Below are 27,800 nucleotides of genomic sequence, written 5' to 3' on the forward strand. Positions count from 1 at the left end.
TTCACGGAGTGCTGTCGCATCCTAAGTCAGATCAAATAACCTCCGGGTACTTACTTATGAAACAATTTTAAAGATTTAATGTTATATAACAAGCAACCAAAATTCATAAATGTACAGCTATATGTTACATTTATGCAATTTATCAACAAATGTTTATTAAATGTCTTTTTCGTGGAACTATTTATGTCTATTCAGAGTTTATCATAATTCATTGTATACATATACTAATTTTTGTAGAATACTAAATGCATGGCAATCAATATATAAACCTAGAACGGAGTTGAGTATTCATATAGGTATGTGGAACAATAATAAGCCACTATTTTTCTTTTCTTTTCATTGTTACTCAATTGTAAATCATAGTAAACGGAACTTGTGAAAATATTGACGATGATTTCACTTTGTAATTGGGAATTTGGCTTTCTTAAATTTACTAAGAATTAGAGACTAAAAATAATAATAATAATAAAATAATTAGAGACTAAAATATTATTCAATACTAGTATTCATTAATTATTAACTAATAGTATCTACAACACATTAATTATTGGAATATGACAAAGCTCATAAGGAATAATTGTCTAAGGAGATGAATGCCTTCGAGGATGGCTATCTAGGAAAACCTGGCTCACATTTTGAGTGGGGAAAACCAACCACGTAGTTATCCTGTTCACTTGGATCGAAGCCAGGTAGTTTTAAAAGAATATATTTTCGTCTATATCTATTCATCTATCTGCCTATCTATATGTATGTATGTAGGTAGTTATGTATTTATCTACCTATCTATCTATCTCTATACATATGTAAGCATAGTGGAAAGAATGAATATTTTAACCTTCAATACATTTAAATCATAAAAAGAAAGGATTCCTTAATTAAAGCTGTTATTTTTATAGATCCGCCAACAAATCCGATTATGAGCGTCAGTGGAACGACCCATACTACCATCCAAGTGCAGTGGGAAATACGGTCTTCAGCTTCTAGTCCAATTGAAGGTAAATCAAGGCATGCATATAAATAATCGCTTTAATTTTTACATTACTTAAATTTTTATGCTATGTTTGGAAGCGAATTTGAGATTATGTATGTTGGGAAAAAGGCTGCTGATACATAGAAATATTTTATTTTATGCCATTATTATTTTCCTGTAATTTCGCTAATTGATAATTTTGTATTTGCCATACATGTCTGCATATCTTCATCTAAGTTGCATGCAGACCATTAAATGCCATACTTAGTTGGTGTGTTTTAAAATGAAGTATTGAACATCTAATTGATGCTCATGAAAATAGTGCTAATTGTCATAACTTGAGAATTTCACTGTAAAACGTTTTTTAGTGTGTATTTCATTTGGATTGGTTTTCTGAATAATTAAAAAAATATTGTCATAGAAAATTTAAGAGTCAGACGACTCGACATATAAACAAGAAGGTAAAATACTTCGCTTTAAAAAATATTATCTCCTTTCGTAATCTTTATTTGTCCAATAAACCAGATAGGAATAAAGAAATTAAGTGATGCATAAGTGTCAGAACTGTTGCATATTACGTTTAAGAATATTTTAGGTGTGAATTATTCATTCCGCAATAATAATGCGCACACTACTTGAAGCATGCCAAGATTAGGTTAATGGATATTTTCTTTCTATAAATAAACACATCCTTTAATGGGGCGTAATACCTATAATAACTGTACTTTTTACACTTCAAAATATATTCATTTCCTCTATTATGCTTCAATCAATTAAAGTCTTTCTATCCCCCCCCATTAAAGAATCATTTGGATTTACATTTATACTGGTGCATGAAGCCGATATGGATAAAATCATTTGGAAAATAATACTGGTATTTTTAAAATGCTACAAATTTGCGAGAGCATGTAAACCCATAAGCCCTATATTTATAATAGCGTATTTCTAAACCAAAGTTTGAAATCGATACTATAAAAGTATCATTGCAGGATTTAGATGCATTGCATACGTAAAATATCACCTTATTTTAATATTATTTCGGCAGCTCATCTCAAAATCCGCGTTTGTAAATACAAAACAGAAAATGTAACACGTTTGCATACCTTCAAGACAACTATGTAATTTTTCTCTAGTGCTACTACTGCCTTAATGTTTTGCAGGTTTTCATCTTCACTTCAAGCGAGAATTAGGCGGTTGGCAAGAAATACAGGTGCCAAGCAATAAGAGAGAATACACTTTTGAAAATTTGCAGTGTGGTACAAGGTACCACTTTTTCATGACTGCTTTTAATGAAGTTGGAGATGGACTACCTAGTGATGCTGTTACTGCCAAGACACTGGGGGTAGGTAGGTACTTTTGGTCTTGAATATATGCTTTGCAGCCTAAGATTTCTTTTATTCATTGCATTTATGTCCTCCGGGTATGCAACTTTAAACTGTGTGTATGCATTACCACAGAAATGAAAATAAATTAATACTTTCAGGGATCAACTTTGTCTTTGATTCCATAGTTTGTGTTTATCCATTAGAAATCTGAATTATTAACACTTTCCTTCTTTTAATTCTTAATAATCTGGTTTTTATCCCACTGACACTAAAATTATAAAGTTTGAACTTTTAATGTATCTTATTTTAATCACTTCTGAAGTAATCCATGTAAGCGAAATAAATAGCCTGAAGATATATAATGATGATCCTTCAAATGTCTTAAGTTAGTAGAAAAGTAAAATACTTAAAAAAGTAAAACTATATGTCATACAAAATAGAGTGAAAGGTTTTCTAAACACCAATTATCATGGTCGTCATTGCTCGTCGTAGAGGGATTTGTTTAACACTTGTAGGGTCCTCAGGTTAATTGGAAAAGCCGGAAAGATGCAAAATGAACAATCGCCTTCGCCGGGAATCGAACCACGGAAACACCGGTCCAGCGTGCAGAACCACTACACCACGAAGGCACACTTGAAAAGCGGGAAAAATACCTTATACACTCATGTACGATAATTTAGTGATATATGTTATGCAGTATGTTCCGGAAATGTGGTTAGAGTAGCATTATTCTTAAATATTGCTACTAGATATACACATCTATTGTAAAGCGGCGAATCTGTGAATCTATAACATCAGAAAAATACATCCGCCCCCCTCCAAAAAATGTTTGCATTATTAAATATAAACTTGCCTTCATTAATAGGAATTCAACAAAGTGTCCAGAAAACATGGTTACGGTTTCTGGTCTCATTAATTATTGTGTCTAGGCATACATTTCAGCCTTATTTTTTTTTTCGAAAATTAAAAAAAAATAATAATAAATAAAAATAAATTAATGTAAACATTATTAACTTTCTGAGAAAGGAGAGCTCAGTAAAGATAAGGAAGTCTATGAAAGCCACAGAAAAAAATTTTAATAGTATTCTTTTAATTTATTAAATTAGATATAAAGCATTCCACACATTTACAAGCATATTTTTTAGATATATATGCGCAGTTTTCAGACATGTGTAGAAATGCACGCACTTTTATGGAGCCCGCTATAAACGCTATAACAAAATTTGTATTACGCAAGGAAAACTGTCGATGGTCATTAAGAACAATTTTTGAAATTCTGACTAACGAGTCTTCAGCTTTGCTTGATGTTAGCCATTAAGAAGTGATCAAACATTGGTAATACATTCAGGAATTCCTGCATTCTTGTTTTTGCAAATACATGAAACCTTCTATGTTTAACGTATACGTATAATGAATATTTTAGTAACTGCAATTTATTTCCTCTGCGGATGTCACATGGAAAGTTATATGTGACAGTGGGTTTCCGCATGTTAAACACAAAATCACACGTACTAGCATATAGGATAAAAATTAAGCCTAATGCGAACAAACTGCAAAAATTCGATGTCGAACGTTCTTCATAAAATAACTGTAAGTTTTAATGTGGTCAGTTGTTATCTCTGAAACCACCATTAAATGTAAAGCACAAATGCCGCGTGGTCACCAAACTCAAGGCGGGTCACACACAGTCGGTCGTCTCCAAAATGTTGGGTATTCCCACAGTATGGCCTTAGAAAATCTGGGATAAAATTTAAAGCATGGAAATAGTCAGCATTTTAGTGGTAAATGTCATGCGAGGATAATTGCACTGGAATCAATTCTTTTTTCATTGCTAATGCGATGAAACTGTTACTTATCCACTAAAAAGTTGACTTGAGACCTCTGTCTAGCCACTGACACTCAAATAAACAGACCTTTTGCTTCAGGAGATCTCCATGGTACTGGCCTTTGTTAGAGATAATTACTTTGCGTTCTTACATTCTTCATCTTCCAGAGGAGAAAGTTAAATTCACATCATATCATTGTCTAGGAAGCAAGAAAATTAGTACAGGGGCTAACAATTGTTGATCCCGGGATATTTGAAACGAGCACAGTAAAAGGGAACTTCAATAGCATGTCCATGAAAGATTCCATGGCATTTTCATGCAAGCGGTTTCATTATATAGGAAAGATTTTTGAAAAACGGTCACACCGAGCTTCTTTTCTCCGAACTCTGTAGCCCTACAAAATATGCGGTTGGGATTTTTCCCGCTCCGCAAGTGAGACTCTTTATATTCTTGCCGTGCATTATTTTTGCTCATGGATAGCAACACTCTACCTCATGAAGTTACTAATGTGGCGGAATGATTTGAAAGTAATGATGCTAATGAAATAAAGTAGCCACTACATTCGCCTTACCTTAGCTTTATTCAGCATGCGTGGAATGTCCAATTGTAGACAACTGGGTAGGCAAGAGTAAACAAAAGGTGGACCAGAGTGGACAATTACTTCCTCCTCAGAGTTCCAGGGAACTCAAATAACTCCTTTTTGAAGAATCAAGTTTTACATCACAGGATTTAACTGACATTTTAGTTAATAATGTAACAAGATATTATGAAGCATGCATTTCCGTTAGAGGAATTTTCACAGACTATTAAATATTTATAACTTCGAGAGCGGAAATGAAGCAGATTTCCGTTAACTTTTGCGCATTAATTTGGTATTAGAAATAATATTTTAGTATTATTCAGATTACAAATAACGTAATATGTCTTTATAAATGTTTATCTAGAGTTTATATGCGTCTTTTTCTGCTGAAGCAAAAGTTTAATTTGATATGGATAATTATTCTTTAATTGGGAACAAAAGTGTATCTATGAAATCTCTTGCCCATTATTGCTGTTTTCAAATCTTCTGCTGTCCAGATACTTTCTTTTTTATTTTGATAAATTCTCTAACTAAAAATTAATTCTGAGTATCAATATTGAGGACAAAAAAGTATAACCTCTGTTTTGACAAAAAGTACATAGTAATTTTAAAAAGTTCATTACTTTTTTCCTAAATATATATAGTTATATATATACCGTAATATAATAATAATACTGTAATAATTTTGTAAATATTTATATATAAAAGTACTAAACAAGTAAAATTTAGTTATGATCTTTAATTCTAAAAATATTAGGAAAATATATCACATGAAATGTAAAGCTAGAGCACGCTTAAGGTTAACAATTAATAAAAATTCAAGAGTTGCTAAATAACTGAATAAAATTATTTTATTCTTAAACTAGAGTAAAACATTCTTCTTATATGCATCAAACAACATACACACAAGCATATTAACTTATTAGTATATGTATTAAATGATTGTGTATGAAATATAACCTCTTCCATTTCATTTACGTAATTCAGTTGGCAACCATGATCTGAAGTAATATGCAAATTTTCATCATTTAGAAGAAATTTACTTCCACAAATCTCCATTCCTACAATTAATTACTTGAATGTAGGTAAAGTAGTTAAAAGCATTACTGAATGATAATGAGACATAAAATTTTTCTTGAGTATTTTAGCATTTAAAGAGTACTAAAAGAGCAGAAAACTGTTTTACAAAATTCTAACTTTAAGGATGCTTCATAAAAAATGCAGTACATAAATATTTTAAACTTTTAAAATTTACCTCAGATGCTTGCTTTTACTACTATATTTCGATGAATAAAATACATTACAAACATTTTCAACGTTATAAATTGCTGTTTCTATGCACTTCCCAAATGGCATCTTGTATATCCAAAGATCAAGTTGATAGAGCCAAAATCTCTCAAGTGCCATTTTATATATTTTATGGTTATTTATCAGCTATCTTAATTCATTATGATAGTCCTATGTAGAAGCAGTGTTTCTTGAGAATTTATGACTGTCTATGTTTCAGTTCGTATTCAGATGGGGTGAATTATTAACCAATATATATCCGTCAGTACTCTGCATTCGTTTTATAAGCGACTCTAGATGTATTAGTTCATACCCGAATACGACAGACGATATAATTATTTTATTTAAATCTTCAAGAACATTTAAATATTAATTAGTTTTATATTATGGGAGGAAACGGTAATTATGCACCACACAGCCACGAATTTACACCACACTGTGCATGATCTTACATTATGAGAGATATTGGTAATTATGCACCACACAGCCACGAATTTACACCACACTGTGCATGATCTTACATTATGAGAGATATTGGTAATTATGTGATTTTAAATACTTTCACTAGAAACAGTTTTTTACTTCCTTGTACGAAATAAAAAAGAAGTACTGTAATCGCGAAAAGTTTCAGGCAGCATATTTCAACGAAAATATCCATTTTGACCACTATCGAATGCAATTTAACGATGTTTTTGCGTGATATATGTACGTAAGCAGAGAATAAAAGACTCTTTTCCTCCAAAAAAATTATATACTGCTTTAAAATTAATTCTGATGATAATTTTTCGTGACGTCTGTACGAACGTATGTACGTACGAACGTACGTACGTGTCTCGCATAACTCAAAAACGAGTAGCCTCAGAACGTTGGAATTTTTCATATAGGACTGCTATAACATGTAGATGTGCACCTCGTATTTTGGTTGCAATCGGCCGCACAAAACGTATATAAATATATTTACCTATATATCCGCTCTGTTACCCGGCTCATTGATCTCAGTTTCTTTACTCTTATATGTTTGTAAATTGTACATTTTTTGCTTTAAAAAGGATTGAATTATGATGTTCTTATCTTCCGGTTAAGGTTTTTATGCCTTTAGTAAATCTGTATGCAGTATTTTTAGAATTATCAACAGTTGTTTAAGTGCCCTAAGCCTAATAATGTTTTTGATGGCGGCCATTGCTTGTTTACATTTAAAACAGCAGAATAGTGGATTTCTTGCCAATCTAGAGAAACTTACCTTCGCAACAACAAAGATAACGCTTTTATTTATTATTGCGAATTAAATCATGCTTAATCCTTTCTGGAATTTTTTCGAGGAAATAAGTGTTTAAGATTTACTTCGTAATTTTTAATACAGGTATTTTGAGTTTTTATGTATTTTTGCCTTGTCGCGAAATGAGAACTGAATTAATTGAATGAGAAATACTCAATCGTCTGCGAAAATCTGTTTTTGTTTTGTTTTGTTTGCTTAATTTCTTTTATACATCGTTCTAGCTTTATTATAGTATTTGAATAGAACATCTGGCAACGATTAGATAATTGTTTAAATGATATAAATTTTGTGCATTCTGAGTTATAATATGAACGAAATATAATACTGTTAAGTGAACCTAGCGCCAGAGTGTCGCTATGGTAAACAAATAGAGTGAATTTTAAAGAATGCATTTATTGTGGTTTATGCGCTGTCGGCGAAGTAGGTTTAATTCAATCCAATAAGTTTAAACGAAATGCAAGAAAAAATGCCTATAATTTAATATTCCGTACAAGGAAGTCTTGAGGTGTACACATCATATTTTTATAATTCATTGTTCTTTCTAACATCATTATTAACAGAGATATCAAAATAATTTTTTTCTAAAAGTAACTCTCAGCAGAGATAAAAGTTAAATTTTTCTGCATTTAAACTGTGATATATCTCCTGATAAGTAATATTTAAATATTTATTCTCAATATTTACTCATTTTAAGTCTGCGAAAAATTGAGTTGTTATTTTGTGTTGAAAGTCATAATTCTGTAAAGGATTTTCTTGATGATTACGTGACTTTTACTTGAAGTTGATATTATATAAGATTTTCTTTACAGCACCCATTGCTCCAAGCCAGCATAGCTTTCTGCGTGCAAATGCCACGCACGCCGTCCTATACCTTAGTGAATGGAATGATGGAGGTTGTGCTATCACGTTCTTCGTAATCCAGTACCGCATGAAGACACATAGAGAATGGACGCTTGTGTCTGATCACGTGCTGATGCAGTCAGAACCCTTTGAACTGGATGGTTTAACGCCTGGAACTTGGTATAGACTCCATATTATGGCTCATAATGATGCTGGACCTACTCAAGCGGAATACACTTTCAGCACCAGTATAGTTAATGATGGTAATGTTTGTTGATGTCATTTTGAGTATCAATAATACAATAACCTTATATTTTTTGCTTATTATAAGATTCAAAATATTATTTGTATATTTTTGTGGAATTTTAAAAATATCGTTACCTTTTTGGTCTTTCGTTTTTCTTTAATTTTTGTTATCATTAAATGTACGTTATATAAATTTATTGTTTTATTTTGGAATTATAAGAATAATGCAGATTATATCACAGATAAAATATGGATTGGTTTTATGATAGACATCCGTAATTGTACACAATATAGTGCATTCTGCAACGCATTGGATAATAAATATCTTTGACAAAAACATACTTTATTTAAAATGATGTTTTTATTTAATTATTTGTTCTGTCTAAAAGTAGTTATCATCAGTTATAAAATTCTTCATTTAAATTGTTATATCAGAAAACAGCTAAGTTGACTTTTCAAGCCGTTTATTTGTAAAATAGCAGTACTCCCTATTTTTTTAATTGTTAATTTTTTATTTTTAATTGTTGTTATTTAATTGTTAATCAAATTAATAATGACGGGCTTGAACTGAAAGCCATTTTTATATCGAAATTTGAGATTGAACAGATAACAAGGAAATAATCTTAATGCATTGCTCATATTGTGTTAAATATGTTGTTATGCAATTATTTATTTTTAACACATATTATATATCATTTAAAAACATCAGTTTGAATTAAAAGGGATACAATTCTGTTTCCGGTTACGAGTATGGCATAGAGTATTTATAATATACTTATATATGCAGGTAAATCATGTGATCATACTGAACTGCCTTTTATTGCACATTATAATGATAAATTTGCAATGAAAATTATATCGTACCACTGTAGTTGAACGGCCGCACAATTACTCATCTGTCTATCAGATTTATGGTTATATATTTTCGATGCACAGAGTTCCTCAAATTTGAATTCTGATTATACACCACTGCGTTTAAACCGACAATCACCTTTTAACCCTTAAATGCATGTAGTTACCGTTTGGTAACATAATCATATTTAGTCATATAAATTAAATAAAAACACAAATTTTAGCTTACTGCATAGTGTAACCAATTGGATACATACTGTTTACGTGAATAGTTTTGAAAATTTCAATGTGGTGGCACCACTAACGCTGTAACGGTCATTATTATGAGTTGATGTGTAGGCTGTGCAGATCATTTGTATTTACGAATTTTTGATTTTGCGTTTGTTGTTATTTTGATTTATTCAAAGTTTGAAATTGTTTGAAAGAGTTTATAAGGTATGTATTGTTACACAAAATTGTTATTACACATTTGTCTATCATATTTTTTGGAAAAGTTAATAATATTTTTTTCAAACCTGAAATAAAAACTTAGTTTAAATTTTTGTTAGTATTTTTTCTATTTTATTTATGCATTTTTGACTTTAAAATAAGAATAAAAATTCATGCGTTTAACACTGTATTATTATAATTGCTGTATATATTTATACGTATGAATGTCTGCATGTTCTCTAGTTGTGTACAAAGTTTCTTTCTAGACTATTTCTTGGAACTTGTGCAGCAAATTTGGTGATAGGTTTTGTTCTTTTCGAGCAAATTCCAATCTACCTCATTTCTCCCCTTAGTAACAAAATAGCTGACAAAATTAGGTAACCGCTGTCGATTACCACTCACATTCCTTTCTGCTGCTAAATTATCAGGCTTACCTGAGGGATTGTGGCTGTACCATTTTGTAAGCTATGCCGAATAAAGAGAAAAGTAAAACAAATTAACAGGACTCTGAAATGAATCTTAATGCTTTAAAAGACTGGACGAAGAAGAGAATATTAATACAATTGCCAAAATTTAGGTTTTGAGGGAAACATTATGATAATGTGTGAATAATCCAATCCTTCTTCCATAAAACTCGACATTTTCAGTAACTCTTCTCCCTCTCATTCTATATTACGGCGCGTTTGTGGAAATCTACTGTATAATCAATTATCTTATTTTCTGGATATTTTCTCCTTTACTTGACAGTATATTTAGTTTTCAAATACATCATTTGACTTTTCTAATTATAGGCATGTAATTTATTCGATATTTATGCACAGTTTACGCCTTTATATGTACTTCTTATTTACTTTATAATATAACTGTAGGTGTCTTGTAATTAGCATGGAAAGTCGTAATGTCAATATTCTAATCAAAAAAAAAAAAAAAAATGTTAGAGGAATAGAACAGGTCACCTTCGAAATACACTGGTTTGAATTGCTTGGCTTGGATGAAGATATTTCCTAATAAATATATTAGAAATAAACTTTGAATATTTAGAGCTGTTTTAAAACATCTAGCGTGCAAATTAGGTAGTCTACAATAACCAAAGAATCTTTAAAAATTCTGAATTTTTAATGCAGAAATATATACAAACAGCAGTCTATTTTTGTTATTTACTATGAAAACATAAATGCAGTTTTATTATAAAATGTTAAAATTTACCAACATATTTGCAGAGAACCACACAGCGTTACAGCCAGTGAATGAAATACAGGCAAATATAGAGAAAGCAAATAAAATAAACTGTACTACACTGATGGAAAATTGCTAAGGAAAAATCACAAAAATGTTATATAGAAAACGTGTGGTTGGATGCCAAAGTAAATAAAAGAATACCAGAATGCTAAGATATAATAATGAAGATAATTTAGAGTGCTCTGAAATCCAGAAGGCTTTGAAAAATGTTCAAGGGACAAAATGGTTATTTTGTGATGAATACTTAAAAGTGAAAAAAAATGCAGTTACCGTTCGCAGGCATTCTGGCATAACATGCCAGTGCAGGACATGCCCAACATGCAGGGTGACGCAAGATTTTACACGTTGTGTAAAATATTATTCAATAGCTGTTGGGGGAATTTATCCCATTTCTCTGTCAGCGCACAGATGAGGGTGCCCTTGTTTATTGGAGAGCATTCTCGACGAGCAATACACCTCCCCAAAGCATCCTAAACATTTTAAATATGAATCAGATCTAAATAACATGCTGCCTATACGAGGTATTGAATATCCTCCCTGTCTAGACATTACTCAACAACAACTTTTCGATGACATGGTGCGTCATCGTCTATGAAAACAAATTTATCACCGGCAGCACCAGGGAATGTGCGAGCATGAGGCAGCAGAACATCATTAATATATCTTTGGCCAGTCATAGTTCCAGCTGGAAATATATAGAACGACGTACAGCCACTGATCATTATCTCAGCTCACACCATGACACTACATTTAGGATATTGGTCCCTTTTCCTCTATGTTTGACGCACTCGGTGCAGTACTACTCTTGTGCCACATCAGTTGTCGTCCACAATCAGACGAGAGACCGAACCTACTTTCATCTGAGAATAGTACACAAGCTCAGTCGTCTTCCCTCCAATGGCGATACTGACAACACCATTGTAAACTGTCGGAACGGTGACGTGTAGATAATGGAATGCAGACATCAGGACGGCGGGCGAACATATCAGGACGGCGGGTCTTCCTTGAAGCAAACAATGGCTACAGTTTTTCGGGAGCTTCACTTGCCAATAGCAACAAAAAACTGATTTGGTACCTCAGTAGCTGTTACTGCGTCGGTTCCTTTTTGTTGGTATCACTGTGCACCTATCTTCTGCAGACGTCGTACTGAGAACACAACCTTCCCCGTAATGTTTGCTGCATATTCTGCTTGTTCGAAATGATTTCTAAAACCTTGAAACTGCATTGTGACTGAGGTTGAACCCCCTAGTAATATATGTTATTTTTCACCTTTCTTCAATCTTAACAATAATATGGCCATACGTACAATCATGTAAGTGATGTCGGGGAGACACATTGAAATTTTCAAGTTCGTTAATTGATTTTTCCCCGACAAATTTTGCTTTTGAACAGCAACGTCAATACATGTCAAATCGTTTATATCTCTTGTCAGCGCTATCACGTGACAAATTCAGCATTCCAAAATTTGCTTACGATACAATAATCAATTCTTACAATAATCTTATTGTATCCTCCACTTATGCCAATGTCCGCATTTTCCACGCTTTAATTGTGTGGTTGCTATTGCTACTGTCATCCGTCCTTAGCAATTGTCCGCCAATGTATATGTGTTTTGCAGTTCAAATAATTATGTGACTATCTCCCACTACCGTAGTGAAATTAACTGTTGCGAATACTTGCTTAAAGTGAGTCATATAACACTCATATCCACTTGAATGACTAATTCATCAGTCCAACAAACTGATTATACAGTAAAGCGTAACTACCTATAGGCCTTCGATATTTTTGCCGTATTTAGTATATTATTACAAACCTTAAATAACACATTCATTTTTCAGATCATTCAAATGGTTAAATATTGTAATAATTCGAAACAAAATTTAAACTCAGTATTCTGAGATAAAAAGATACTAATTCAATAAAGTGTTTTACTTAATTATGCTAATGTGCAAAAGTGTTTATTTTTTATTCACTTTCAGGAAACTCTATCACACCCATAATTAAAGGCACCGCTCCATTTTATACAAACCTTGCCATCGTTGCACCAGTCGTAGTAACCGTGGTGATTCTTATATCTGTGTTGATTGTTGTCTGTGCCCTGAGCAGACGCAGAAGAAATGGTGATAGGCAGTATGATGGTGAGTATATTATCAACTTAGATTGTATAAATACTAAATTTGAATTAGAAAAGATTATAGAAGATTCAAATAAGAGAAATAAACAATTAATTAAAAAATGAATTATACAGCAATTGTTCATGCAAGTTAAAATCTGCATATAAAGCTCAGTAATTAATCGTTTCAATTTTATGGTATTTCTAAATAGTTTCCTTCCTAGCGCTTAGATTAACAATAAATCCATTATCTGCATGAAACAGTATGCAATTGTTGCACTGAGGTGCCTGTTATTACAGAACTGTTTTATTAATTAATGATAACATCAATTTTGTCATTAATTAGCTTCTGTATAAAAAAATTCTTAGTTATTTTATATATTCACAATTTTGTTTAATTCTATTCGTGTATTATTATTAATTTTGTACATATGTAAATAATTTTAGTTAAATTGTATGTGAAATTGTTCTATGCTTTGTATAATATAACATAAAATACTTGAAAGAGAAGCTTTGCAGAAAAAATAAGAATACAGGGACAAATGTATGTAACATTGAGGTCAATGGCTATCTCGTTAAACGGGCGAGATATCGTCAAGCTGGCGATCGTTTTCCCGATTAATTTTTGTCGCTAAATTTCAAATCTTCAAAATCGAGAAATTTCCAAAAGTCGCCATACGTGGCGATCATTTAGCCATATTTTGAGTCTGTCTCTCAATAACTGCAATAGTTATTGTAACTAAATGTCTGTAATTGATCATTTGGGTACCTGTAATCGTATTCGTCTCTCGTATTGCTTTCAGTAGTTTCGAAAAGTGGAAGGTACTAGAGATTTCTCGGTGGCTGAGAAAAATGGTCTAAGACTGGAGAGAGCATTAGTTTCTCAGTAGTTGTTAGATCAGAGCGACTTCTGAGCATTGAGATATACCTAAAAGTTTCGCCTTTTCGATGTGCTTTGCATTGCGTTGTGTTTAATGTTCTTAGTAGTTTAGAGCATAAATACTGATTATGCTCTGTGATACTGAGGAAAGCTGTACGAGGGCTTTTGTGGATGGTTCCAGAACTGTAAAGTGTTTTTCTTTTAGTAAACATAAATTTTATCAAGCTATCATTGGTTCTGTGCGCACGCAACACTATGTTTGTAAAGAAATCTCAAGAGCCAATTTACTTGACATTTAAGGGAACGGTGGACTTTAAAATAGCTAAAAATCAACCAAAATATTGAATTTGTTTTTTACTCTTGTAATATTCCACATACGTAACTACATCATATGCAAAAAACCATGTTCAAATATTCTAATTTTTAAAGAAGTTACAAGCATTTAAAATGTGCAAACAGCGTAAACTTTGCCCTTTACATTTTGTTGAAAATGTTAAAAAATTTATTTCAACAGTTATTTGCTGATGTTATAATTTATATATTTGACCAAAAGAAGTGTTTATTTCTTAAAAGAAGTCTAGAAATGTCAGTATGTTGTAAAGCAATAAAACAAAATGTTGTAAAGCAATAAAACAAAATGTTGTAAAGCAATAAAACAAAATGTTGTAAAGCAATAAAACATAATGTGAATGTAACATATGAAGGTAAAACATATGATGCTGATGAATTTTAAAATTTTCATTGGATATAATGCATAAATTATTTCTACCTCTAACTTCGAATCACATACCAATTTGCGATATGTTTATTTTTCTCAAATTTAATATTATGAGATTAAAAATAATTAAATGATACGAAAATGTTATCCAGTGTCTATATATTCATATTTAAAGTTAATTTGCTATTTCTCATGACCGTGTATTAAAGTTTGAAGAAAAACTTTAAATTCGGTTTACTCAAAAAAATTTTTTTCGCATTTCGTATGTCTTGAAAATGTTCTATGCGTCTCATTTTTAGTTAAAAATGAATGATATTTTGAAGAAACTGTCTTGTTATATGTTACAGTAGATCTGTGTATGAATTTTTGGATGTGAGGTTATTAACAAGTTAAACTTGTAATAATGTTTAACAAAAGGTGACTTTTTTCCGAAAACTGGGTTTAAGTTCACAAAAGTCCTTTTTAAAAATTTCTAATCCATCATATTCAATAACGGATACACAAAACTTTTGTCAAGTCTTTATAACTATGTTAAAGGAAAAATTAGGAAAAAATATTGAAAATTAGCGCGCAATGAGCATTTTAAATCTTTAATTAAAATAATTAATTATTTGGTTTAAATTTTTCTAGTTTAAAATAAATTGAAATTTTGAACATATATTTTATAAATTGATGTTATAATATGTATAAGAATAAAATTTCTTGTTAACTTAAAAAACTAATTTTTAAAGTCCACCGTCCCCTTAAATAAACGTTTTTTAAGTGTTAAAATAAATTGTTTCACTTTTAGTTTATAAACTATAGCATTCTTTCTTGACTAACTGTCAATCAATAGGAAACAGTTTGAATAAAGTCCTAAGATCTTGAACTGATTTTCTGCTTTTTTGCAATTTCTACGTGCTAAAAAAGCAATTTCCTAATGACAAGAAAACTCAAAGGATTTCACAAAATATGTAAGGAAAACCAAATGGAAAACTAGTCCCTTAAAATCGTGAAGAAATGTGATTCTTCTTTAGGAGGATAAAAAAAGCTCTCATGGAAGAGAAAGAAATAACGTGAAAGAGGAAATATAAATAAATAAATAAATAAAATACTTACTCTGACCTTTCGCTGTGGACGAGAAAATTACAATTCAACCTGTAATTCAAAAAGCATAAAACAACACAATATTTTTCCCATCAGCTACGCCAAGTATAATTAGATACGCAGTCCTTATGATGCATAACTGGAATTCACTAAACCTTCAAGTTGAAAAACAATATAAAATATATAATTCACAGGAATTATGTCAGGTTGAACACTTCAATTAAAATACAGCGAAATGTCATTTACAGTATGTATGTTGGCGAAGAAAGAAATAACAATGAGTGCTAGTAATACGGTGTTACATCTTTCAACCACATACTAATGCTGAGCTTTTCACCGTCAACAAATTTGATACACAAAAACCTTCGAGAGATTTTCTGAATAAGAAGTTTTTTAAGCTTGCAAAACATTCATTTAAAAATTTGACAAAAGACAGCATAAAACTGTTATCATAAATGGCAAACATATATTTTGGCATAAAAACATAAACCATTATTATTGAAAGGTTTGAAGTTTTCAATGGTTAACTTCTTAATGTCTGTCTTAAAAAAGAAGCTATACTTCTTGCAGAAAAACCTAAAAATTCTGAATCTGCATTTGGAAAAATTTACACTTTTGTTGTAAGTGGACCGTTGACTGTAAGGACTTGGAAAAATTATGTTAATTATGCGTTTCCCTTACCAATAGTCCATGTCACATAACATTACTAGACAATTTTATACATATATATTTTGGTTCATTTACTATCTAAAGATATGGGAATCACAGGATTCATGTCTTCCGTTGTTTTTGTTTCACATGATAGCAACAAACGTTTATACACCCAAATCAAGTTTATTAGATTCTTATTGCTTCTTTATTCTTTAACTCTGTATCATTTTTAGGTTAACTATACTTAAATAGGAAGCTTTATTGAGTGATTTATGTAATCTATTGCGGTTCGCTACATTATGATTTAGCCGAAATCTACCAACCTCATCAAATTAGATTATGTCTATGTGCCAAGGAAAACTTCTATCAATTGATTGGGAAGTGCATGTATATTAATTTTCTTGTTTTCTTTCAACAATTTAAATTTCTCATCAGAAACTCAATTTTTATTGTAAATCAACACAGTTTATCTCGCATATAAATGCTGAAGTGTTTTGCGTTATGTATATCTGTGTGGTCCGTGTGGCAGTTATGTATGTCTGTGTGGTTTCTGTGTGGCATCTCTTGCATTTGTATGCCACACACATTCTGTGTGGTATATAAATGCTAAACGTTTTCCTTCTCGTTTTTCAAAATTTACACTGAAGGAGATTATTTAATTTATTTCTACAAGAATCAGTACTAGGTCTCACGTTTTGCGGTACACCTAGCAGTTCTTACGACTTATCATGCTGAGGCTCATTAAGCAGAATTACCACAGTTTTTCCCATTTAAATACAAAATTCCGTACCCTGAAACAGTAACTGTTTGTTAAAAATACAAGTACTGTAGGTTCATTTTCATTTTACTTCTTTAACGGAAAGAACTTAAACTAGTAGCTATTACCCTGTTAGCCATTTTTGAGATGTTGTTTAAAAATACAAACTCTATATTTAGTTAGTTTATTAATTACTTTTGAAGTTGGGACATGATCAATCTAATGAAACCCTAACAATATGTTTTAAAGTATTTTGCCTTTCATTTAGATTTTCTGAAGAAACAAAATCGTTCAACCTGATACTGAATATTCTAAAGAATTAAAAGAAAGTTAAAAGGAAAACTTACGGAGCTGTTTCTTTTCTCTGTTTATTTAAATTTTCAGAGTCCTGAAGGAATGTCTTTATTAAAAAGAAGAACGCATCAGAACGCAATTTTATTTAATCGAAGGACGCTGTGACTTGCATGAAAAAATTATCAGCGGATGAATTAATGATAAAGATTATACAAGGAAATAGTTCGGAGCCTGTGATCTGACTTGGTGATAATATGATGTGGTTTTCCAAACAAGTTTAAGGAGACAGAGAAAAATGCGATTTTGCGGAAGAAAGGAAAGAATCGAAAGATTTTCGAGGGAAGAAAATATATTAAGGATTTTTGAAATACTTGAAATGGAAGAGTACCTATTATTGCCTTAGTACCACAACTATACTGAATATAACAATATTTTCGAATTCCAAATATTGAAAAAAAATTGTGTTTCCCTCCTGCGTAATGTTTATTGCATATTCTATATTCTAACGCACATGGTAAACTCGCAGAAATAGACTGCCTTTACTGCTATTAAAAATTTTAATTTGCCATTATACTGGTTTTTAAACTCTCTCCTTCGTTAGTTTGCAAATTTACATATACTACACGCTTGTGTTTATTATTTTTGAATAATAAGCATACTCAAATAATGGTAGTTACGTATTTTGCTCTAAGGAGATTCAATTTGTATTTAGGCATAAGTTATAAATTTCACAATATTTTTTACCAAGAGACAATGCATTTCTGCTACTGTCTCAATAAATGGAAAAACTGCTTTTTAAATTGTTTTATAATCTTTAGTTTTGAACGCACCATATAATATTTTGAGTACATTAATTTATTTAAAACATTGAATTTGAATAGAATGCAGAACAATAATAATGTACTTTTTTGCAATCATGTACGAAATATGAAATGCAAATTTCTAAAATCTATCTAACAAAAGCATGAAAAAGTGCGTTTGGTTTAAAATAATCATTTCATCATTCAAACCAAAAAATTCTATATAAAGAAATGCGAAACGATTTGCACGATTATTTCATACGGAAATAAGATAGAAAAAAACTGTATTTCGTTTCTCAAATTTCCATAACATTTAGACTATGTTATCCACATAGATACACAGAGTGTTCGAAAAGAAGTGAATACAGAGGCAGTTCAGATGTCAGAATATGAAGTTAAGCAAGACGGCACTTACGTCCAAACCAAAGATTCCATATATTTTCCTTCGCCATATGCTACAAGTAGAGTTCCCGTATTTTCTTTAGATGAACGAAGTTCAGGGGAGAGCAGTACAGATGGCAGATCGACGCTTCACGACATAGAAAGACCATACGATGTTCCATTTGCTGTTAAACAGGTAAATTAGTTTTATTATTACTCGATGAAGTCTAACTTTGCAATGGCTAAATGAATCAAATTCCTTGACTAATAACAAATTAATTTCGCAATGACAAAGTAATCGTTGTTTGCCAAAATTAACTCTCGTAAAGAAGAAATAGACTATTTCAGAGTTCAAAAGACCTTCTTTGAAAAACAGCCAATATACATCTTTAATTAAATAGAATATTTAAAACGCTAAAGTAACAGAATGTTTCCAGTTGTTCTGTACTAGTCCAGTTTGGTAAATAGGCTACCCCTCATAGCTGTTTTGGTATTAACACATTCCAATTAATGTTACAAGATGTTAAGTATTAACTTTAAAAAACATACGTTTTCCTTCATCTTTATGCTTAAAATACCAAAGTGCCCGTCCCTGTCTATTACCTGTCGCCTTCATTTCCTCCTCTCTACGTCCACTATAGGTGTGAAGATTTCAAATGCCATTCTTTCTTTTTCCTAACAAAGAAGCTTCCATTAGCCTTTTACGACAAAATGTCTGCAATAAAGTGATACAATGCATTTGAGGAAACTACACGTGATACTGCATACCTTAGGGGATGGGAAGAAAATTACAACGCAATCTCGGCCGTTTCGGGCGGTTGTGATCGTTTGAGTGAAAGTTCGTCTCTTACGTTTTACTTTTCAAAGAGTAATCGCACTTTTTCCTTAATTACATACTGCTTGACAGCGGATGCTGTTTGAATATAACCGCCTATTATTCGAAAAAGACGCTATCGTGTAATGAATGCTTTATTCGAACACTAGATTAATTAAAAATTCACCTGTCCGTAATTATACCATAAGTATATTATGAACCCCTTGCACTTGAGGTCTTTATCGCTCGGGTGACTCAGCAACTCGAGACAAGTTTGGCTATATTAGTGAAGATCTAATACAGTTATAATTTTTCTAAAGCTATATTTCTTTTTTGTTCAATCGAATGCTCTGCTGAGACTAACTAAACTAAGCTAAAAATTTGGCTAAGGACTCAAGCCAAGATTGGTCCACGAAAGTACTTCAGGTAAGAGTATATTATCGCACTTCGTAAATAAACAGATCGAGTTCCAGAACGCCGTAGCGCCGATACAGATCACATCAAGTGGACGCCACAAACATCCTGGGCGCCGTAACGGTGCCGTTCGAATGTAAAGAATTAATTATATTTAAGAAATCAGGTTGTTCGAAATTGTAACTACGAGTATTACTCATGTTAAGCTGTAAAATCCTTAAATAAACTAATAGTATTTGGCTGTAAGAAAATTAAATTTTCTCACATTTGTGTTACAAGTGTTTATACTATTTTATTTAGTCTATTACGTATTATTTTATACATGTTATTGCTTATTGTAATACTAAAAATATATTGCTATGATAAGTGTAAGAGTTTTAAGTAATGAATATCGAAGATTGTACTCTAAAATAACGAACTTGCATTCTTTGTTGTTGTTATTTATATCTACTGTAGATAATATTGACTACTTAACACTATTCTGAAATACGAAATGTATATCTGAAGTGCATAAAAACCGATATTATCCAGAGGACATTATTCGAACTTTTAAAGCAGAAATATATTTTATTAAAATGCGCGTTTCTGGAAACAACATATCCATAATTTAGCATGTTTTACTATCCAGTAAAATAATTACATATTATTGGGAAAGTAATTGTAGCTAGCTTCCAGCGAACTGCATGCAATAAGTTTCTTTATTTTTAAATTTGTGTTTTTTGCTACTTAATTTTAAGGACTATAAAAGCTAACTATTTTTGTCAAAGTTTGGACAAAGGAATTTTTAGTAAATGCATAGTATTAAAATAGTTTCTAGTTTGATGTAACTATATGCATAAGGTTCATACTTCATTGCTGTGTTTTAATTTTATACATTTGCATTTATAGACATTGATTTTATACATTATACGTATATATATATATATATATTTCATACTATTTCATTTAAAGAAAGAATTAAAATAACATTATTTTATATTAATTACATAAATAAGAAAGCTGCTTTCAACGAAGGTGAATTATGAATAAAAATGTATTGTTCTTAGTATCCTGTAAATTAGAATGAAATAATTTTCTTTTTTTCTTAGGCGAGTAACACGAAACATATGAAAGGGGGTAAAGCTCTAACGCAATCGGAAGTTGAGCACATGTACAGTTTTCCAAGTAAGTAATTATTTTAAATAAAAATTTCAAGTATGTACTTAAAATTAAATTCTTAAGAAACTCACTTATGTAACTGTGAACTTTACTTATGAAACTATTAATTGCAAGTTTTTGTAAAATATGTGAAATAATTAATGCCGTATAAATAGTGCTAAGTAACACTAAGTAATGTACTTACTAAAGGGTACGTATTAGATAAAACTGATCTATTTATTTGGTCTTCTGTAGAAAAGTGTTTTAAGCATTTATTAACAATTTTGATTCAACAAAATACCTCAAATTTACAGATTAATAAGGAAACTTTTAGTTTCAGAAAAACATACTATAACTTGCATGTGGCCTAATTATATATTTTATGGCCTTATTCCAGCTATAATATTATGATCTAATTCCAGCATAGAAACTGTCAAGATAATTTCCTAATTATATATACAATGAAATAAATAACGTAAATGTAATAAAATACAATTAGCTCAATGTACGTATATATATATATATATATATAATGTACGTATATATATATATATATATATATATTATATACATATAATAATTTATTTCCTAAACAGTATTGATTAATTGATTATATTATCTCCTAAGTTTAATTAAAGTAGAATTATTTTAAAAGTGTGCATCCATACTGGTAAGTTATATTTTGAAAGATGTTTTGAAGTAATTTGAAAGCAAAATGTTAATAATGTTTTAACGGGGACTGGAGTTAAATCATCACGAGGAATAATATTACAATTGTAAAAGTAAAAAATAAAACATGTAATTATTGTCATTGATCGGAAATTAGTTGACTTTTCAAGGGGAACAAACCAACTCCCGTTCAATGATCAATAATTGATAAAAATACGTAAATATGAAAGTGTTTCGTCTTTACTCGAGTTATAAGTTAAAGCCAAACCGGCAATTCTAGTCAGGCCAAATATTTCCGCGAATAGTTGTTACTCAAAGAACTGATTCTCATGAAGCATTTTAGTCAATTCAATTTGGAGTAAAAATCAATTACTGTAGAGAAATCTTGTAAAACTCGAGTAATCGTCCCCGACACTATCATCTTTATGTATTTGAGTACTATATTATTTGTAGAAATTAAACATTGGAAATTGTCATTATGAAATCGAAATCAAAGTAAAGTTGAAATAAACATAGAAGATTATAAAAAAGATAAATAATGCAAACTTTGCAAAAACAAATCACAGAGAACATAAAAGTAATATAAAAATAATATAAAAATAAAATAGAAAATAATATAAATAAGATCAGTGAATGTACATGAAGATATAAAGGCCAGAAAGGTATTAAGTAACTTACATTCTTTCTAGTGGGGGAGTTGGCAGTGTGTTCTCTTCGTGTCTGACTCAGAAGTGTAGGGTGTCCGAAAATTCTTAGCGGCAGTAGGGGCTTTGAATTATATCAGTCGGTAAGACTTGGTAGAAGAAATTTATGGTAGTGGGTGGGACTTTGAATTCTTGAGGGATGTATTTTGTGGAGTTCTTATCTGAGAGAGACCGTCTGTTAAGATTTTTTTAAAAATACTAGTGAATGGAAATTAATTAATTTCTGGCTAATTGTCGTGTCGCAATGATTAAGAATTTAAGAAAGGAAAAAGGCATTTTCGCTATCCAAGAGCTAGTAGACAGTCTAAAGGCAGGAAATTGGCCCATTTTTTAGTAACAGTATAGTAACAGTATATGTCTGAAGACAATTAGCTTTTTACAATATATACATTTGAGTAATTACACTATATACAAATCTTTCAACTGACAGTCATCCAACTTATACCGCCTTCTCAGGTTTAGGAATAAATTATCATATCCCTATCAGTTAAATGATTTAGAGTGAGTATTTAACGCCTGCTCTTTTAAGGCAATGGTTGATAAATTGAAAGGGAATTAGATTATTTTTGAGAATTTTGATAAGGATCAAAATTTCGCGTTGTAAATCTATTGTATCTGTGCATATAGTTTTAATTCGTTGTATTTGATTAATTATAGTATTGTTAATTACTTTTTTGGATATGTTGGAGTTCCAATTTATTAATTTGTTAGTATTGAAATTGAAGTTTCTTGTTTTGTCAAAAAGTAAAATTTTTTTGTAGTTAATGATTTGAAGATCTAGAAAGTCTATGCTATTTTGTGAATTATTAGTTTTATTAAGTTTAAGACAATTCGGATAAATGTCGGAGTTTTCAATTTTACCAAAATTATTAATTGTAATAAGGTCATCAATAAATCTGTAGGTGTGTTTGTAGTAATTTAACTCTTGTGGTTGTAGATTTTTTTGGAAGTTAAATTCTTTGACAAATAAAAAGATATTACAGATCGAGGTGCTGGAATGTAAGCCCATTGGCAATCCTCTGACTTGTTTAAAAAGTTGATTTTGAAACTTGATGTAGTTATGAAATATAAATTTAAACAAATTTAAATATATATTATATACATATATATATATATAAATTTAAACAAATTTAAATTTAAATTTTAACAAACACGTATAAAAGTGAAATTTAAATTTAAATTTTAACAAACACGTATAAAAATGAATTTGATATTTTTTGGAAAATGCTGGGGTTTTGAATTTATTTCTTCATGTCTTTGTTAATTTGGTTCTGAATTTCTTATTTTTTTGTTTATAATTGATTCATTATATATATATATATTCATTATATATTCATTATATATATGAATATATAATGAATATATATATATGAATATATATGAATATATATGAATATATATGAATATATATATATACTTAAATAAATGTAGACAAAAAAGGCGTTCAGAATTTTCGGATGGACTATTACAATTAAATTATTTAAGATGGTTCATAAGCTAATTTTGAGACAACAGAAACGAAATGGTTTTCCTGGGAGGGAGGGACTTAGTTGAATCTGATCTACCTCCTCTTGATAACGTCAAATCAGACTTTAATTGAATTCCTCTGTCTATCTTTTTCTGTTTTTCTATTAGTTTCGGAAATTATTCTGGTTTGAAAATAATTTGATATTTTTTGGAAAATGCTGGGGTTTTGAATTTATTTCTTCATGTCTTTGTTAATTTGGTTCTGATTTCTTATTTTTTGTTTATAATTGATTCATTTTTAGCAGCATTTTTCGCGGGAATAATATTGGTATATTTTGTTTTAAAATAATTATGGTACTATACATACATACATACATATATATATATATATATGTGTGTGTGTGTGGGACATTTCTTGTATAAAAATATAAAATTCAATTAAGATAGACACATAATGAATCCTTCAGACAGAATTTTTTTAATATTTCTAAAAAAAAAATAACAGAAAATAACAAACAAAACAAATGAACAGGTACAAATTAAGAGAAAATAGACCTCGTATTTGGTGAAACGAATATTACTTATTCGTTTTCATTAAAATGACAGCGACCAGTGGATAATTTGAGGCATTATCTAAGATAACAAAATCTGAGAATGTTAATTCATTTTCGATGCTGTAATAGTTTGCTATAGCGCAACTGTATTGGTGAATCAATCTGCAGAAAAAGCTCTTACTGGAGTACCTCGAAAATGATAGATTAGTTTTGCATATTATTTTAAAAGCTCTAGGATTTTCTGCGAGATACACCAGCATTGGTTTAACTTTGAAATTTTCTTCTGCATTTCCATCGGTATGAAACGGCATTTTGAACTTTATATTAGGACATGATAGTGAGTCAGGATTGATCGATGCAGGGCTGTGCGATATATCACAGTATATGATTGCTAACGAGTGATTATTTTGTTTCGTGCCAGCGAAGCTTTCAGTCAAAACAGAACATACATTTTATAAATCAAATGTATTATGTTTTATTCTCAATCCTTAATTATTAGACAGTAATATATCTTATGTGATATAATTCATATTAATCAGTAACGAATAAAAATACATTTCTGAAAGAATACGTTCATCAGATTTCCATTCCTCAAATAATGAGAGAAAGACGTGTTATTGCAGGAATGTATCATATATTTTTCTCAAGGCTTTACTAATTATTTGTTAATTTTGTAAATGTTCGCATTATTATGCATACAATTAGTACACATTTGGTTATCAATATATTTATTTCTAAGTGCAATTAAGTTATTTAAATTATTATTATTGATTATTACGACGGATTTTTATTTAAGCGTACTTTTGGTAACATCTACATATTTTATTTGAGAATAAAATTAATATGACAATGAGAATAAAAATTGTTTTATTTACTTTGCAATTTTTGCATATGTTTGACATTTTTCTTTCGATATGAACACTGACACGAAAATGTATTTACAGACAGGCAATCAAGTGGTCATCATCAGTCCACCGGATCTAACCGGAAGGAGTCCGGATCAGGACGTCGTTGGTCTGCGGATGTCGATGATGAATACGTCCCAGGCAATAACGATTCAAGACCCCGATCCACTGCAATTTCTTCCTCCAGATGGCAGTGCGGTACCAAACAAGGTGCTCCCTATGCTAAAACATGTCGGGATGGGTAAGACGGAGAGGGTTTGTAGATGTTGGGAAAATGCATTAAAAAACCTATCCTGAAACAAAACTAAGCGCTGTTGTATCCCTTTGTCTTCTGCATGTCCTCGCATTCCATTTTTGCTTTAATTCAGTGTGAGACGCCTAGCTTTCCATCTTCCTTTGAGTAAAAAGTATTTATTCCCTTTCCTACATTTTATTTTAGTAATTTTAATTTCCTATTTTAGTAAAACCGCAGCGTTAACGTATAAAAAATTAAGATAATGATTAAAAATATGGAACTTTAAATTCTAAACCTGAATTTAATTGTAATTTTAAATGCATGATACATTTCTATATGGCTCTTTTTTCTCCTTGATGAATTTTAAAATTCCTAAGATTCATGTTATATTATACAAGCGCTTACCTATATGAAAAAGAATTCATTATACTTTTTGTTATGAATGTTCAATCCTCCTACTTAATAGCAGCATGGAAAACATTATGAAATAATGGTTAGAATTTAGTTACGCCATGCTGTAAACTCAAAAAATAGGTGTACAAATTATCTGTATAAGTTATCAAAGATGTATTAAAGATGACTGCAGTTTCCATATAGAATTGCATTATATAGTGTATAAGAATCTAAAATTATATGAGACATTATATTCTTTTCTAAAATTGGCACGCTTAACGAGCCTAATATTTGACGCCAGTGGGATCATTTTTGTGACTAGTCAAGGCAACGAGGAAATTTCTGTTTATCTGTCTTTTGCGTTAACTACATTAACAGGGAAATAGAATTTTCTGTCGTAGAAATACTTATATAGTACTTCTTGTTGTTGTTGTGACTTATGTCACTTGTCTCAGAGCAACATCAAAACAAGTCCATGAAATTCATCGTGGCATGGAGTTTAAGACTGCGCCAGTCGTTTCCAAGAGCCTTGAGCACCATACAAGTGATAGTAATACTTTGCTCAGTTCCGCCTCCAATTTTGATGAACAGCCCCCCCGGGTGGTCGAGTCTGAAGATCTGCTCATACCACACAGACACTATACATTTATAAACATCCATGTCTTCACCGAGATTGAAACCCAAGCCCTTCGGTACGGCACTCACTCGCCACTACCCCAGTTGTGCAGCATGTAATATTTCCTTTATGCACCCACCAACGTTTTGTTATTGTCCCTGTGATATTTCTTGCAATTGATATGGGCACATCTTATGCCATCAGGCAAAGTCTATTAATTTATATGCTCATAAATTACATTTAATCTAAATAAAATATCTTCACTACTAGAATGCAATAAAACTTACGCTCATTAACTAATTAATTATATTTATTGCAGTAATGTTTCTTCAGTGATATCAAATCTTTTAATACCCGGAGTTAGAGTGAAAATGCGTTTTTACATATCAGATCAGTTCATATTTTGCTTCTACTTGTAATTCAACTCGAAATATTTAACATTTTTACAAAAGATATAATGTTAATAATAATTGTTACATGAACTCCGATTGGTGTATATTTTAATCCATAACCAGTCGGGGTAAAATTTTGAATTCTGAAATGATAATCAATCTAACAATCTAATCTAACTATAAAGTTAGATTTTAATCAATCTAACTGTAAAGTTAGATTGATTAAAATATTAAAGATTAAGATCTAGAAGGATATGAACGACTGAAATAGCTTATTGCTGCTTTATATACAGGCGTATATAGTCAGAAAAAAATAACTTTTTCCTTTTCTCTAACTTCTCAAATAATGGAATTTAAGCTTCGTATTTTTAAACAGCTTTCTTTGTATAATGTATATTCCAAAATGACTTGTAAATTTGCTGTTGCAGCATTTCTTTATTCGGTTCCTAAATTAATTTCCTTTCAGCATAGTAAACTGGAGTATTTATTACTGAGTAAGCGGTGCTTGCAATTTGTTGTTTAAAAAATGCCTTTTCCATTTAGCTAAATTCCCCATTATTCGAACCAGTTGATACAGTTTCCGAAAGAAGCGTTTTAGAAAATAAGACGAAAACTTACATATTTTACTTAACAGATTAAGTTAAAAAATAATCATAACAAACACATTATTTCTTTTCGTGCATACTATTAACCATATGAAAACTCTAAAATTTATTAACTTGTTATAATAACCTTCTACTGCTATGAGAGAACAAACATACACAGGGTGTTTGGAAACTCATATGCAAAAATTTAAGAGGTGATAAAGATGCGTATTAGAAATGCATTCACGCGTAAAGGTGCATTCATCGGTGAATAACACATGTGCACTTTAAATCAGGCTGTGGTGATAGCTGTTGAAAAAACAAAAGTATTATGCTTATGTATAATTAAAAGTATTATGGTTATAC

The 27,800-nt window shown here is 30.6% G+C and overlaps 1 protein-coding gene across 2 annotated transcripts in view; it reads left to right on the forward strand.

The window, feature by feature from the left end:
- Window positions 1–27,800, forward strand: part of LOC118193346 (cell adhesion molecule Dscam1-like) — a 672,928-nt gene that overhangs the window by 636,436 nt on the left and 8,692 nt on the right. Inside the window, exons 20-26 of one of the 2 annotated variants that reach the window (XR_015042955.1) lie at window positions 897–995; window positions 2,131–2,316; window positions 8,074–8,367; window positions 12,850–13,008; window positions 18,505–18,746; window positions 20,867–20,942; window positions 25,254–25,424. Coding sequence is in view for 1 of the 2 variants with exons in the window: in XM_085823337.1 (XP_085679463.1) it covers window positions 897–995; window positions 2,131–2,316; window positions 8,074–8,367; window positions 12,850–13,008; window positions 18,505–18,746; window positions 20,867–20,942; window positions 25,254–25,455 (1,258 nt within the window). In the remaining variant the exon portion in view is untranslated. Of the gene's footprint in view, window positions 1–896; window positions 996–2,130; window positions 2,317–8,073; window positions 8,368–12,849; window positions 13,009–18,504; window positions 18,747–20,866; window positions 20,943–25,253; window positions 25,456–27,800 lie in introns of both variants that reach the window. The other variant, XM_085823337.1, reaches the window with a different exon arrangement.

Source organism: Stegodyphus dumicola, chromosome 9, assembly GCF_044657685.1.
Source record: "Stegodyphus dumicola isolate Sdum_Otavi_A_Nest chromosome 9, ASM4465768v1".
Taxonomy (NCBI): Eukaryota; Metazoa; Arthropoda; class Arachnida; order Araneae; family Eresidae; genus Stegodyphus; species Stegodyphus dumicola.